Raw genomic sequence first — 14,017 nt, 5'->3', positions numbered from 1 at the left:
AACAGTTCTTCCTCAACATTTAAAAAAAAAAAAAAACCCTTCCCCTCCCAGTGCCCCCAAGTCAAAGGCAAAAAGGAGACACCCTGAGCAAAGCTAAGGTTGGTAGGAAGGAGAAAAGAAAACCTTTTTTGTTGTTGGGCTTTCCAGGGAGAGTTCAAAATCAGTGACTCACAGTTCTAAGTGCTGGGGGCAATTGATTTGCTACTTGGAGGGGTTGTAAGAGGAGCCAGTGAGAAAGCAGATCCCTCCCCCCTTAAAACACAGCTTTGCTGTGGACCCCCCCAAACCATTCTACTATCTTCCTCTGAAAAGACTCCAGCTGCCCCTCCTGGGCTCTCTGCTTCCACTGGGCACATGCTGATGCCCCTGAGTGGGCTGTTCTGGTGGTGGTGGTGCTGCTGCTGCTGTGCCTGGTACTGCTGTGGATTGTGTGCCCCGGCTCCCCAGATGTTGCGCCACCAGGGTCTCCTCAAGTGCCGCTGCCGCATGCTCTTCAATGACCTGAAGGTTTTCCTACTGCGGCGCCCCCCTCCAGCGCCCCTGCCCATGCACGGAGACCCCCAGCCCCCCAGTTTGGCGGCCAACAACAACACCCTTCCGGCTCTAGGTGCCGGGGGGTGGGCAGGCTGGAGGGGCCCTCGAGAAGGGGTGGGCAGGGAGACCACTCCTCTGCCACCTCCACCACCTTTGCCACCTTCTTCTGTGGAAGATGACTGGGGCGGCCCAGCCACAGAGCCACCTGCCTCGCTGCTCAGCAGTGCCTCCTCAGATGACTTCTGTAAGGGGAAGGCTGAGGATTGCTACTCACTGGGCAGCAGCCTGGACAGTGGCATGAGGACCCCGCTCTGCCGCATCTGCTTCCAGGGGCCGGAACAGGTGAGACCCCTTTACCCTTTTCCTGCTGCCTTATGGTGTCTCCAGGTCTTGCAGATTACTTCTCACCTGCTTGTCCTCAGGAAACATTGTGCTGTCTCTAAAGGCTCCTCAGTGATGTTTCTTTCGGTTAAGTTTCCCCAAAAGATGTCTGGTTCCCAGTAGAGCCTGTTTGGTGGCTCAGTTGTACCCCAGTTTTTGCATTTTCCTTCCAATGCTAGTGTCTCCAATTCCATCGAAAAATTCCATAACCATCCTCAGAATAGACGATTCAGAAGTGATAAAATGAAGGAACTTGGTGGTACATTCATGCTTGTGGCTGAGATCTCTTTTTATCTGATTTGTTGTTTATTGACATTTCCCCCAGCCCAGTTTCAGTCCCAGATTCAAACTTCTTCCCTCTTTGGAGGGAAATGTGCAGAGATCTTGTCCTCTTTCCCTGTTCTCACAGACTGAAACACAACAAGCCTGACCTTATTCTTTCACTTTGAACTGCCCCTCCCATGTTACATTGACATCCTCAGCAGCATGTTTTAGTCACTGAGGAGGACATGGAGAGAGATTCTAGGTCCTAGAAGACTCTACTGTTTGCTAAGACACTTCTTGGCAGACTCAAGGTTTTCCCAGGTTGAAAGCAAATAGGGAAGCAGGTTGAGAGTGAGTGGAAGAGATATGGAGAAGGAAGAAAGGGAACCTTGTCATATCTACTCCTCTTCTTTGTCCTGAAGCACATCAGCTTAGAATGTCCCTTAAACTCTCCCCATCCAGGATAGGGGATCAAGTATAATCATGGACCAATCTTGCTAAATCTGAAGGTCCTCCATACCCCATTCATTCAAATTTTCAGACAGACTCACACCAGCCCTTCCAGCTCCACTTCCAATCTAGTGTCTTCTAGAGGCTGAAGATAGCAGGTGGACATTCTCCCAGAATCGTGAATTGTGGCAACACTTATCACAGAATCCAGATGGAAAAGACTCACCTGAAAATGTGACCTAGTTAGTGAAGCTGGAGAAGGAGCATTCAATCACACCTTGGTCAGAGTTGTGTGGTCACAACAGCCACTTTTTCAGTAGTTTCCCAGAAGTGGAGGGAAGACTTCTTGGTGTTTCCTGAACAAGTGGTGGAGTGACAGGATGCAATGATGCCAGCGATCTTGAGTGGCCCTCGCTCTTTCTGAAGCCTTGCTCTGTGAGAGACAGGCTTGGCTGACATTTTCATTCATTTTATCTTTGCTCTGAATGGGCAACACACTTCTGGGACAGATGATGACTGGGGCCCCCGCTTGGGCATTATGAGAGGAGGTGATATAGATCTTGTTGAATTGATGTTTCTGAGAGGCTGAGAGTTGAGTTCCTCCTTCTTGTGACTAGGCTTGCCTGGAGTCCCAAATGAAGTCCTGCCCAGAGCTGAGGACTCTGTTAGATGAGAAGATGCAGGGTGCCTGCTCAGTGCCTTTCTTCCAGCCCTTCTCTCCACTTCCATTGGTGGGCCTCCCACAGAGGTACAGAGTGGAGTAGCTTGGCTGGCAGCAAGAGTGGGGCCTCACTTTGGGGTGCTCCTGTTCAGCATTTTGCCCCAATCAGGAGCCTCATCTTTTCCAAAAGAAAGAATTATTTAGCCTCCTAACTCCTTAAGCTGTTTCTTTCTTCTCCCATATGGGTTGGCTTAGGTCTGCATGTCACAGAGGCTGCTGAAAGTGTGGCTTCTGGCAAAAACACCCTTGTCTCTAGAAAACGACAGGACTTGGAGCCTGTTCTGGATGATATTTCACCTGCTGTGTGAACTTCTTCAAATTGCTTTATGCCTTGGGGCCCCTTTTCCAACTTCTGTGATTTAGAGGCACCTTTTTCTGTCCTGTTTTCCTTATAAGTCTGAGGGGGAGGATTCAGAAGATAATGAGCCTGAAAACATCTTGAGAAGGATTAAAATATAATGGCAGGTATTTTGATCATGGAAAAGCAGTATTTTATTGAAGAAAGAAGAAGAAAAGGATCATTAGGGCTATTGTGAAATGCCCTCATGTGATGCAGGGTCTAGGCAGAGGTTAGGAGTTTCCTTTCTTCTTCATTATTTTTATGGTGTGTCATAAATAAAGCATTGCATTAAAACACTAATACCAATAAAGGAATGGGCTCTATTATTATGTGCAAAGAGTGGGGGGGGGTCATGTTGGCACATTAAGACTGGATTAAGTGAAGCACTTCCTGCCTATGATGATATTTGGGGGTTTGCATTATTTGTGCAGGGACCAGGAGACTTTAATGAGATTGTGCTCTCATAGGAATGAGTAGCATGTGTTAGGTATGAACACGTTTTCCCACTTTTACTTGTTTCTTCACAGGATATCAGTGAGAAAGAGCAACAAAGGGGAGATGGAGGAAACTCTTTAGAGTAGGAAGAGAAAAAGACAGACAGAAAGTGAAGAGCTGAGATGTCGGTATTTTATTTTCTGTTCAGGAAGCAAGCTATCCAGCAATTGTCCACACGTGGCTCTAAAGGGAGGGCAGTCTGCAGTCTCAGTGGCTGAACGTCTTGGTCTTTTCTTTGCCCAAACAAAGGCACCAAACAGCTCCCTAGTCATTTCCCACTACTCCAAGGGCTAAAAAACTGCCCTAAATGAAGATTTGGTCTCTTCCTGATAAGAGTTTGTAATGTATGTGGTAAGGGGCAACAGCAGGAGCCAGCCAGTTCTACTTTTGCACATACCTGTGATGGACTTTACACTCATTTGTTCATGCATTCTATTACTTTAAAAATACTTGTTGGGAACCTGCAGTGTGCTAGATGCTGTTCTAGGCACTGAATTTCCAGGCATGAACAAAACAGGTGAGATCTCTGCTCTTCTAAAGGTGACATTCTAGTGGAGATGCAGGAACAGACCAGTAAACTAGTGGATAAGTAAAGCTATTTCAAATGGTGTTGAGTACTATGATCAAAGTCAAGTAAGGTAATAACTTAAATAAAAATGAAAGGGAGGGTTTAAGAAAGATGCAGCAACATTCAAAAGGGTGATCAGGGACAGCCTTCCCAAGAATGTGCCATCTAAGCTAACCCCTACATGATGAGAAGGAGCCACTGATGTGTAGGCCTGGGGAAAAAGCATTCCAAGTGGATGAAATAGCAAGTTCAAAGACCTGAGTGCGAACAAGCTTAGCATGTTTGAGAACCAGAAGAGAGGACAGGAGGAGGCAGATGGATGGTGTGTGTGAACAAATGCTTCGAAAGCCAACTTGGCTCCATGCTCACAAGCTGACTGAGTAGCCATCCTCCTCCTCTCAGCCATTCATTCAGGTTGGACAGGGGTCAAGGATCCATGGAAGTGTGGGACAAGTGCCCAGCTGGCAGTTCTTTACCGTCCATTTCTGGCTGAAGCTGCACTGGTTCACTTCGTTGCACCATGGCAGATAAACTGAGATCTCTGAAGCCAGATGGCCCCAGTTCGAGGCATGAACAAGTAGTACAGCCTCTCTCTGCTTCAGGTTCTTCCTCTGTAAAACAGGGATAATAATGATAGTCCTCAATTGATGGTCATTTTGAGAATCAGATCAGTCAACACAGAGCCATGCTGTCACACTGTTTTGTTGTTATTATCTCAGAGGTGAGACAGTGTTTCCCTTGCCTCATTTAAAAGGAAAAGTGTGTGCTGTTTCCCAGTCTAGTCCCTGGCAGGACTGCTGTGATTGTGGTCTGGTGGTGATAATAGATTGCTTCTTGTGCACTCAAAATCCTCTAGGTTCAGAGCACTGCTTTTCTATTTCCATCATCAAAAGTCTTTATTAAGTAAGTGCCTACCTATGCCTGCTGCTCTGCCAAGCAGGGTCTGGAGACACAGGGCAGATGTGGCCCTGCCCTTCGGGAGTTTCACAATCTAACCCAGACATCACAGAAGCTGATAGGGATCAAGAACACAGACAGTGAGTCGCAGGTGAATTATAGTAATATTGGATACAAGAAAGAGACGTGTGCTTTAAAGTGGCTAGTGTGTGGGGTGCCTTTTCAGAAAGACAAGTGGAGGAATGTGCTACCTTTTCCCCAATTAGTCAGAGAAGGCTTCTCTGTTTCTGCTGAAGACTAAGTGAGAAGAAATAGATGTAGGTTAAGTTTAGACATCTGGAAGCAGAAAAACTGTGAGATACATGGATACCTTGACAAAGAGGTGAAACCATCTCCTAGGCACCTAGAGGTTGGTACAAGGATGAAATCCACCATGGTAGTGGTGGTGGTGGTGGGGTATCTGCTTTGGACCTAATGGAAAAGAGGAAATGAGTCTGGAAGAGACTAACCTGCATGGCCTGCCTCCCTTATTCTTCCTGGTGTTTGCTTCCCTAGAGCTCCACGTGGAGAAGGGGCAAGACTGGTGTGAAATATTTTAGTCAGTGTTTTAGGTCCTGGGGTAGTAAGAGAAGAGCTTTGCAGTGCTCAGGGGAAACTGGAGACCAGAAGATGCAATTAAGAACCCTGAGAATGGAGATCAAGTAGAGCATTTTAGGAGAGACCCATAAAGTATATTATTTTTCTTAGTGTTCTGGTTCAATTTTACAGTGTGTGCGTGTGCGTGTGTGCATGTGTGTGTGTGTGTGTGTGTGTGTATGATTATTTAATTACTCTCAGTCTCCACAAAGAATGGGCCCATCCCTAACATTTATTGACTCTAGAGTAAGAGTATAGATGGAGGCTCATATACCATAAGGCAAAGTATTTAAAAGTCATAAGTCCAGCTAAAAAACTGTTAAATAAAAATGAATTTTATCCTCCTTTCCTGACAAATAAATGTCAAAATAACCTGGAAGACAGCTTTGAATTTAGAATTATTGGATTCCTTAGAATTCTGTGCTAGCTAAATAGGGGTATCTAGCCCTTGGTCTACAGGCCACTTGGATTCTCTTTCCTCTGCTGGCTACATCTTCCATCAGGATTAGCCTTTGTTATACATGTGTGGACACTCCAGCAGGCTTACCCAAGCTCTGTCCATCCTAACCCTAAATAATTGTCCCTTGCCCCTTTCTGTTTGAACCTAAGGAAGAGAAACCTAAATGTTCTGGAAGCAGGCTCATGTGTGGATACACAGGAATTCCAGGGTCCCAGGTAATTGAAGCATGTTCTAGAAGAAGGGTATAGCTCCTCGACATCACAGACTTCCTATGTGAAGGATGCAGCTGAAGAAGTTTTAGAGTTGGGCCTTTTACAGCAAGGGACCCTCTTGCCTCGGTGTAAGGGAGGCACTGCAAAGGGACTATAATACCCCTGGAAGCAGCAACCTGTGTTTGTTTGCTCATCATTGGGTCATCAACTCCCAATCTACTGCCTAGCACCTGTTTCATACTCAGTAAGCTGTTATTGAATGAATGCGCTTCTAGAGCTCATCCAGTGGGAAACTCCACAGGGAGGGGACTATCAGGGAGAAAAATATTTGCTGGCATCAAATGCTGAACGTGTGCTATGCAGAAAGGGCAGAAAACTGTTCTGTGGAATAACAAAGGGCAGTGCCTTGGCCATTGATGAAATCTTCAGGGAAGCCAACTTGGGCTTAAAATTAGAAAGAACTTTCTATCAAAGCTGTACCAAGATAGTATAGGCTGCCTTAGAAAGGGGGCTCAAGTGGGTGACTGGAACTAGTGACCCTCAAGATCCTTCCTGAGCTTGAAAGTTGGGGTTCATTACAATGGCATTGCTTGAGGACCCAGAAGTATTTTTAAAAAACTTTTAAATGTTTATTAATTTTTGAGAGGGAGAGACAGAGTGTGAGGGAGTGAGTGAGGGGCAGAGAGACAGACAGACAGACAGACAGACAGAATATGAAGCAGGCTCTAGGCCCTGAGCTGTCAGCTCAGAGCCCAACACAAGGCTCATACTCAAGAACCGCAAGATCATGACCTGAGCCGAAGTCGACACTTCACTGACTGAACCACCCAGGTGTGCCTCCCAGAAACACTTTAATCTAAGCAGAAGAAGATGAACTTGCATCCTTTTTCAGTTTAAGGGGTCATCTTGTTCCAGTATCTAATGCCAGTGTATGCAATACATGGCATGTACAAATGTGTCTTCGGCAAAGATCACAAAGACCAGTCTCTGTTTTGTGTTCGTGGAAATCCCAAGTTGTTGGCAATCATGAATTTATACCTGGCACAAACCACAGTAGGAAAGCAGCACGTCATGAATGATAGGCAACAGATGCCAACATGGAGCTTAGGATGCAAAACCATCCCAGAAAAGGGGAAGCCCCGTAAACTCTTCCCAGAATCATGAGAGGGCTGTTTTCCCATTTTCCCATCTTGTATCTTCCATGGTAGTTTTTCTTTTTTTCTTTTTTTTTTTTAAATTTATTTATTTCTAGGAGAGAGAGAGAGAGACAGCGTGAGCAGGGGAGGGTCAGAGAGAGAGGGAGTCACAGACTGAAACAGGCTCCAGGCTCTGAGCTGGCAGCCAGCACAGAGCCCTACACGGGGCTCGAACCCACGAACAGCGAGATCATGACCTAAGCGAAAGTCGGACGCTTAACCGACTAAGCCACCCAGGCGCCCCTCCATGGTAGTTTTTCTATTCCTACTTTAGCCAGTCCTGGTCCTGTTTAAACTGAAAGCTCCAAGGACCCTTTCCTCACTCAGGGTTCTCACCAGTGCGCTCTCATTCTTTACTAGGAGATGATCTAAGGATGTTCAACTTCCACCATCACATCCCTGGCTGCTTTCCAGATTTAGCTATCTATTTTTTTTACACGCACATACATGCACACACATGCATGGGAATAAAGCACTGAGTGCACCTGTCTCACCTTCACAGGCAGAATTAGGGATTGGAAGAAGGGAGGTACCTGGTGTCCTGACAGGTGTGGACTGATTCTCACCTCAGTTGTCTGTAGATCCTCTACCTGATGCTCACTTTAGAGTCATCCTTCCTCACTTGCCAGCCTGCATCTGCTTGTGTTGGGTTGGCTAATTTATTTGGTGTGGCTTCTATCTGAGCCTCCCCACCCCCAGAAAAGTACTTGATAAAGCTGGTAGGGCAGGAGTAAAATATGGATTTCTAAAGAGTGTGGGAGGAGAAAGGCCAGATACTGGGACTCTCTTTCTCTCTCTCCTCCCCACCCCCCAACCACGGCCCTCCTCTTTTCCAGCTGGTATGTTGGAGAAGCCCAGCTGTGGCCTGTGAGTTGGGGGAGGGGGAGCTGGTTCGAGGGGGGGGGCTACTCGAAGGAGTGTGGGAATGAGCGAGCTGCTTCTTGTTTGCTGGGAAGGAAGCCAAGTTGGAAGTGAGCCCAGATGTAAAGAAGCTGGCAAGTGAATACTGTGTGGCCTGAGCAGCACACCATCCCCCTATTGAGTGTATCACATGTAAGATGCAGTCTAAGTGTGTATATTGCATATAGTACACATTTGATACCTCCCTCTGTGTATGTTAAAAGTAAAAATGGGGTGCACATGGGACTGGCTGCCTCATAACAAAATAGGCAAAATTGAATTAGCTACATTTTGAGTTCCAGGTAGATGCAAACTGTCAGAGAAAGAGAGGATCTGCAAATATAGGCTCTGTCTAACTCCACGATACAAGCCATCAAGGGGGACACACAGGTCCCAGTCTTGGACCCAGCTCATTGCTCTCATGAGGATTTTGCCAGGTTCCTGCTCAGAGATATTGAGGTGGACAGATCAAATTTGTTTCCTTATTTATGGAATGGTTGCTTTGGATGTGGTTGAAGATAATTAGCATCCGTTTCTGCAGAAGAAGCCTCTCATAGCCACCCTAGTGGCCAGAATGACTCTGCATGCAGTAGGGGTTAAATATTTGTTGATCCCTTGGTCTCTTTCCTGGCATATGTTCATTTTAGACTTACAGTGCTACCTTTGGTCCCTAGTGTATGCATGGTTGAAGGTATATTGTGTGTGTGTGTGTGTGTGTGTGTGTGTGTGTGTGTGTTTATATACGCACATATATGTATGTGTCTATAGAGAAGTTGAGGCCCCTGGGTGGCTCAGAAGGATAAGTGTCTGACTTCGGCTCAGGTCATGATCTCACGGTTTGAGTTCGAGCCCCGCATCAGACTCTGTGCTGACAGCCCAGAGCCTGGAGCCTCCTTCAGATTCTGTGTCTCCCCCTCTCTCTGCCCCTCCCATACTCATACTCTGTCTCTCTCTGTCTCTCAATAATAAAACATTAAAAAATTTTTAAAAAAGAAGTTAAGATGCCAGGCAAAAGGGACATGGATGCTGTCCTGAGACCCCCTCCATCCCATCCCATCTCCTTTTCAGATTTTGTAATGGCAAATAGTGATGACTCTTATTCTAGTAATCATAGTAATCATTGTCCTGGCTTGAGTCCACTTGGCCAGGAGCAGACCTTTTCTTGTTCTATTGCTGAATGATGAGAGAAACACAAGCTTTGAAGTCAGAAAGACATGAATTTAAATCCCACTTTGGGCCCTACCCAGCTGAGTGATCTTGGGCAAGTTACTTAACCTCCCTAGACTTTGCTTTCATTGTTTAAAAACAGGAATAAAATACTCAACTTGAACACTTATCATAAGTAGCAGCCATGCTGTGTTAAAGTTTTAGAAACATAGCTGTTCATTAAATAGGAGCCCTATATAGCTCTATTCTGTCAATGCTGTCAATATGGCTCAGAGACCTGGAGTGGGACCCCAAGATCACACTGCTGCCTTTCCTACTACTTTCTCTTACTACATCCTTAAAAAAATCAGATGCTCTAAGTAAGGCTGTGCTGTGACCACACAGTAACCCCCTAGGAGTTTTTGTGCCTGACATCAGGGATCCAGTTCAGATCAGTGTTCATATTCAGTGTGTCTGTTTAGCTGACTTTTTGCCTCTGTATTGCCTGATTCAGTTCAACCTCCCTGCTCTCCTGCTCAGGTCTCTCCCCCCGGCATAGTTGTCTTTATCTATCTCCATCACCACTATGTTCCTGTCAGATCTTTATTAAGCAGCACTCTCTTCTTGGCAGGAACTGTGCAGAAAGACACTTTCCTGGACTCTCAGTCCCTAGAGGCCAGGAGCAGACTATACACACAGAGTAGCATGTAGAGGAAGTGGCAGAAGAAATGCTTACCCAACGTGTGACAGAACGGTGTTTGTCTTCACGGTCATTCCTAGACTAGTGTTTCTAGAAGCCTGGGATGAGGTGGATACCCCCGACAGACACGATGTTAGATAATGTTGGTCATCAAGTGAGAACGTTGTTCTCTTTTCCGTTTGTTTTCATGCCTTATGATTATGTCTAGGGGAAAATCTCACTGGAGTGATAATATGTCTTTAATACCTTTTAAACACTTGTCAGTCTTCTCTGTAAACAAAGAGAAGGCATCAGCATTAGAGTACGCGGACATACAGTAATATCTGGCTAGAATTTGTTAGTCTTGTTTTGTTTGCAGTTGTGTGCATCTATTCTGTTTTTTTATTAATCAGCTATTTTTTATTTTTTTATTTTATTTTTTAAATTTATTTCTGAGAGAGAGAGACACCGCATGAGCAGGGGAGGGTCAGAGAGAGGGAGATACAGAATCTGAAGACAGGCTCCAGGCTCTGAGCTAGCCATCAGCACAGAGCCCGACGTGGGGCTTGAACCCACAAACCATGTGATCATGACCTGAGCCGAAGTCAGATGCTTAACTGACTGAGCCACCCAGGCGCCCCTATTAATCGACTATTTTTTAAAGCAGTTTTAGGTTCGAAGCAAAACCGGGCTGAAAGTACAGAGTTCTCATGTACTCCTTCCTTGTGAACCCCCCAACCTAACCTCATCCTGCATTAGAGTGGTGATTCGCTATAATGGATGAACCAACACTAACACATCATTATCACTCAAGTCCTTAGTTTACATTGGGCTTCACTCTTGGTGTTATGGGTTTGAAGGGTTTTGACAAATGGATAGTGGCATGTATCTACCATATATGGTATCATTATAGTTTTACTGACATAAAAATCCCCTGCTCCACCCATTCAAACTTTTGCCCCCAGCCCCAGACTCCTGACAATACAGCCTGGTCTCTTCCAGAATATCATATAGCTGGAGTCATACAGTGTGTAGCCTTTTCTGACTGGGGGTAGTAATATGTATTTACAGTTCCTCCATGTATTTTTGTATCTCGATAGTGCATTTTTTTCTTTTTAGGATTGAATAATATTATATCGTATATTATTAGACAGCTTGTCTATTCCTTCTTTGGTAAATGACATCAGTTTTTTATTTATGGTAGTGACAGAAGTCTCCTTTGGAAATAAATTTATTGAAGGAAAAATGTAAGACAGAGAAAAATGTTACTCATAAAATAAATGATAGGATAGATGGTACATGCATATGTTAAAAGGTGTATGTGACTGGCGTTTACATGCCACAGATCTGGGATGTACACTTTGTAATAGTTCTGAAACATTTGNTTTTAAATTTATTTATTTCTAGGAGAGAGAGAGAGAGACAGCGTGAGCAGGGGAGGGTCAGAGAGAGAGGGAGTCACAGACTGAAACAGGCTCCAGGCTCTGAGCTGGCAGCCAGCACAGAGCCCTACACGGGGCTCGAACCCACGAACAGCGAGATCATGACCTAAGCGAAAGTCGGACGCTTAACCGACTAAGCCACCCAGGCGCCCCTCCATGGTAGTTTTTCTATTCCTACTTTAGCCAGTCCTGGTCCTGTTTAAACTGAAAGCTCCAAGGACCCTTTCCTCACTCAGGGTTCTCACCAGTGCGCTCTCATTCTTTACTAGGAGATGATCTAAGGATGTTCAACTTCCACCATCACATCCCTGGCTGCTTTCCAGATTTAGCTATCTATTTTTTTTACACGCACATACATGCACACACATGCATGGGAATAAAGCACTGAGTGCACCTGTCTCACCTTCACAGGCAGAATTAGGGATTGGAAGAAGGGAGGTACCTGGTGTCCTGACAGGTGTGGACTGATTCTCACCTCAGTTGTCTGTAGATCCTCTACCTGATGCTCACTTTAGAGTCATCCTTCCTCACTTGCCAGCCTGCATCTGCTTGTGTTGGGTTGGCTAATTTATTTGGTGTGGCTTCTATCTGAGCCTCCCCACCCCCAGAAAAGTACTTGATAAAGCTGGTAGGGCAGGAGTAAAATATGGATTTCTAAAGAGTGTGGGAGGAGAAAGGCCAGATACTGGGACTCTCTTTCTCTCTCTCCTCCCCACCCCCCAACCACGGCCCTCCTCTTTTCCAGCTGGTATGTTGGAGAAGCCCAGCTGTGGCCTGTGAGTTGGGGGAGGGGGAGCTGGTTCGAGGGGGGGGGCTACTCGAAGGAGTGTGGGAATGAGCGAGCTGCTTCTTGTTTGCTGGGAAGGAAGCCAAGTTGGAAGTGAGCCCAGATGTAAAGAAGCTGGCAAGTGAATACTGTGTGGCCTGAGCAGCACACCATCCCCCTATTGAGTGTATCACATGTAAGATGCAGTCTAAGTGTGTATATTGCATATAGTACACATTTGATACCTCCCTCTGTGTATGTTAAAAGTAAAAATGGGGTGCACATGGGACTGGCTGCCTCATAACAAAATAGGCAAAATTGAATTAGCTACATTTTGAGTTCCAGGTAGATGCAAACTGTCAGAGAAAGAGAGGATCTGCAAATATAGGCTCTGTCTAACTCCACGATACAAGCCATCAAGGGGGACACACAGGTCCCAGTCTTGGACCCAGCTCATTGCTCTCATGAGGATTTTGCCAGGTTCCTGCTCAGAGATATTGAGGTGGACAGATCAAATTTGTTTCCTTATTTATGGAATGGTTGCTTTGGATGTGGTTGAAGATAATTAGCATCCGTTTCTGCAGAAGAAGCCTCTCATAGCCACCCTAGTGGCCAGAATGACTCTGCATGCAGTAGGGGTTAAATATTTGTTGATCCCTTGGTCTCTTTCCTGGCATATGTTCATTTTAGACTTACAGTGCTACCTTTGGTCCCTAGTGTATGCATGGTTGAAGGTATATTGTGTGTGTGTGTGTGTGTGTGTGTGTGTGTGTGTGTGTTTATATACGCACATATATGTATGTGTCTATAGAGAAGTTGAGGCCCCTGGGTGGCTCAGAAGGATAAGTGTCTGACTTCGGCTCAGGTCATGATCTCACGGTTTGAGTTCGAGCCCCGCATCAGACTCTGTGCTGACAGCCCAGAGCCTGGAGCCTCCTTCAGATTCTGTGTCTCCCCCTCTCTCTGCCCCTCCCATACTCATACTCTGTCTCTCTCTGTCTCTCAATAATAAAACATTAAAAAATTTTTAAAAAAGAAGTTAAGATGCCAGGCAAAAGGGACATGGATGCTGTCCTGAGACCCCCTCCATCCCATCCCATCTCCTTTTCAGATTTTGTAATGGCAAATAGTGATGACTCTTATTCTAGTAATCATAGTAATCATTGTCCTGGCTTGAGTCCACTTGGCCAGGAGCAGACCTTTTCTTGTTCTATTGCTGAATGATGAGAGAAACACAAGCTTTGAAGTCAGAAAGACATGAATTTAAATCCCACTTTGGGCCCTACCCAGCTGAGTGATCTTGGGCAAGTTACTTAACCTCCCTAGACTTTGCTTTCATTGTTTAAAAACAGGAATAAAATACTCAACTTGAACACTTATCATAAGTAGCAGCCATGCTGTGTTAAAGTTTTAGAAACATAGCTGTTCATTAAATAGGAGCCCTATATAGCTCTATTCTGTCAATGCTGTCAATATGGCTCAGAGACCTGGAGTGGGACCCCAAGATCACACTGCTGCCTTTCCTACTACTTTCTCTTACTACATCCTTAAAAAAATCAGATGCTCTAAGTAAGGCTGTGCTGTGACCACACAGTAACCCCCTAGGAGTTTTTGTGCCTGACATCAGGGATCCAGTTCAGATCAGTGTTCATATTCAGTGTGTCTGTTTAGCTGACTTTTTGCCTCTGTATTGCCTGATTCAGTTCAACCTCCCTGCTCTCCTGCTCAGGTCTCTCCCCCCGGCATAGTTGTCTTTATCTATCTCCATCACCACTATGTTCCTGTCAGCTCTTTATTAAGCAGCACTCTCTTCTTGGCAGGAACTGTGCAGAAAGACACTTTCCTGGACTCTCAGTCCCTAGAGGCCAGGAGCAGACTATACACACAGAGTAGCATGTAGAGGAAGTGGCAGAAGAAATGTACCCAACGT

General features: G+C 45.6%; 1 protein-coding gene across 1 annotated transcript in view; it reads left to right on the top strand.

Moving 5' to 3' along the window:
- The first annotated feature begins 162 nt into the window (after positions 1-162).
- MARCHF4 (membrane associated ring-CH-type finger 4) overlaps positions 163-14,017 on the top strand; it is a 118,028-nt gene continuing 104,173 nt past the window's right edge. The window contains exon 1 of the mRNA XM_077748625.1: positions 163-876. Coding sequence (XP_077604751.1) covers positions 355-876 — 522 coding nt within the window. The 5' untranslated portion in view covers positions 163-354. The remainder of the gene's footprint in view (positions 877-14,017) is intronic.

The sequence above is a fragment of the Crocuta crocuta genome, unplaced genomic scaffold (genome assembly GCF_008692635.1).
Source record: "Crocuta crocuta isolate KB4526 unplaced genomic scaffold, BGI_CrCroc_1.0 scaffold229, whole genome shotgun sequence".
Lineage (NCBI taxonomy): Eukaryota > Metazoa > Chordata > Mammalia > Carnivora > Hyaenidae > Crocuta > Crocuta crocuta.
The sequence above is the reverse complement of the archived record's forward strand: the minus strand, read 5'-3'. Positions and strand labels throughout refer to the sequence as shown.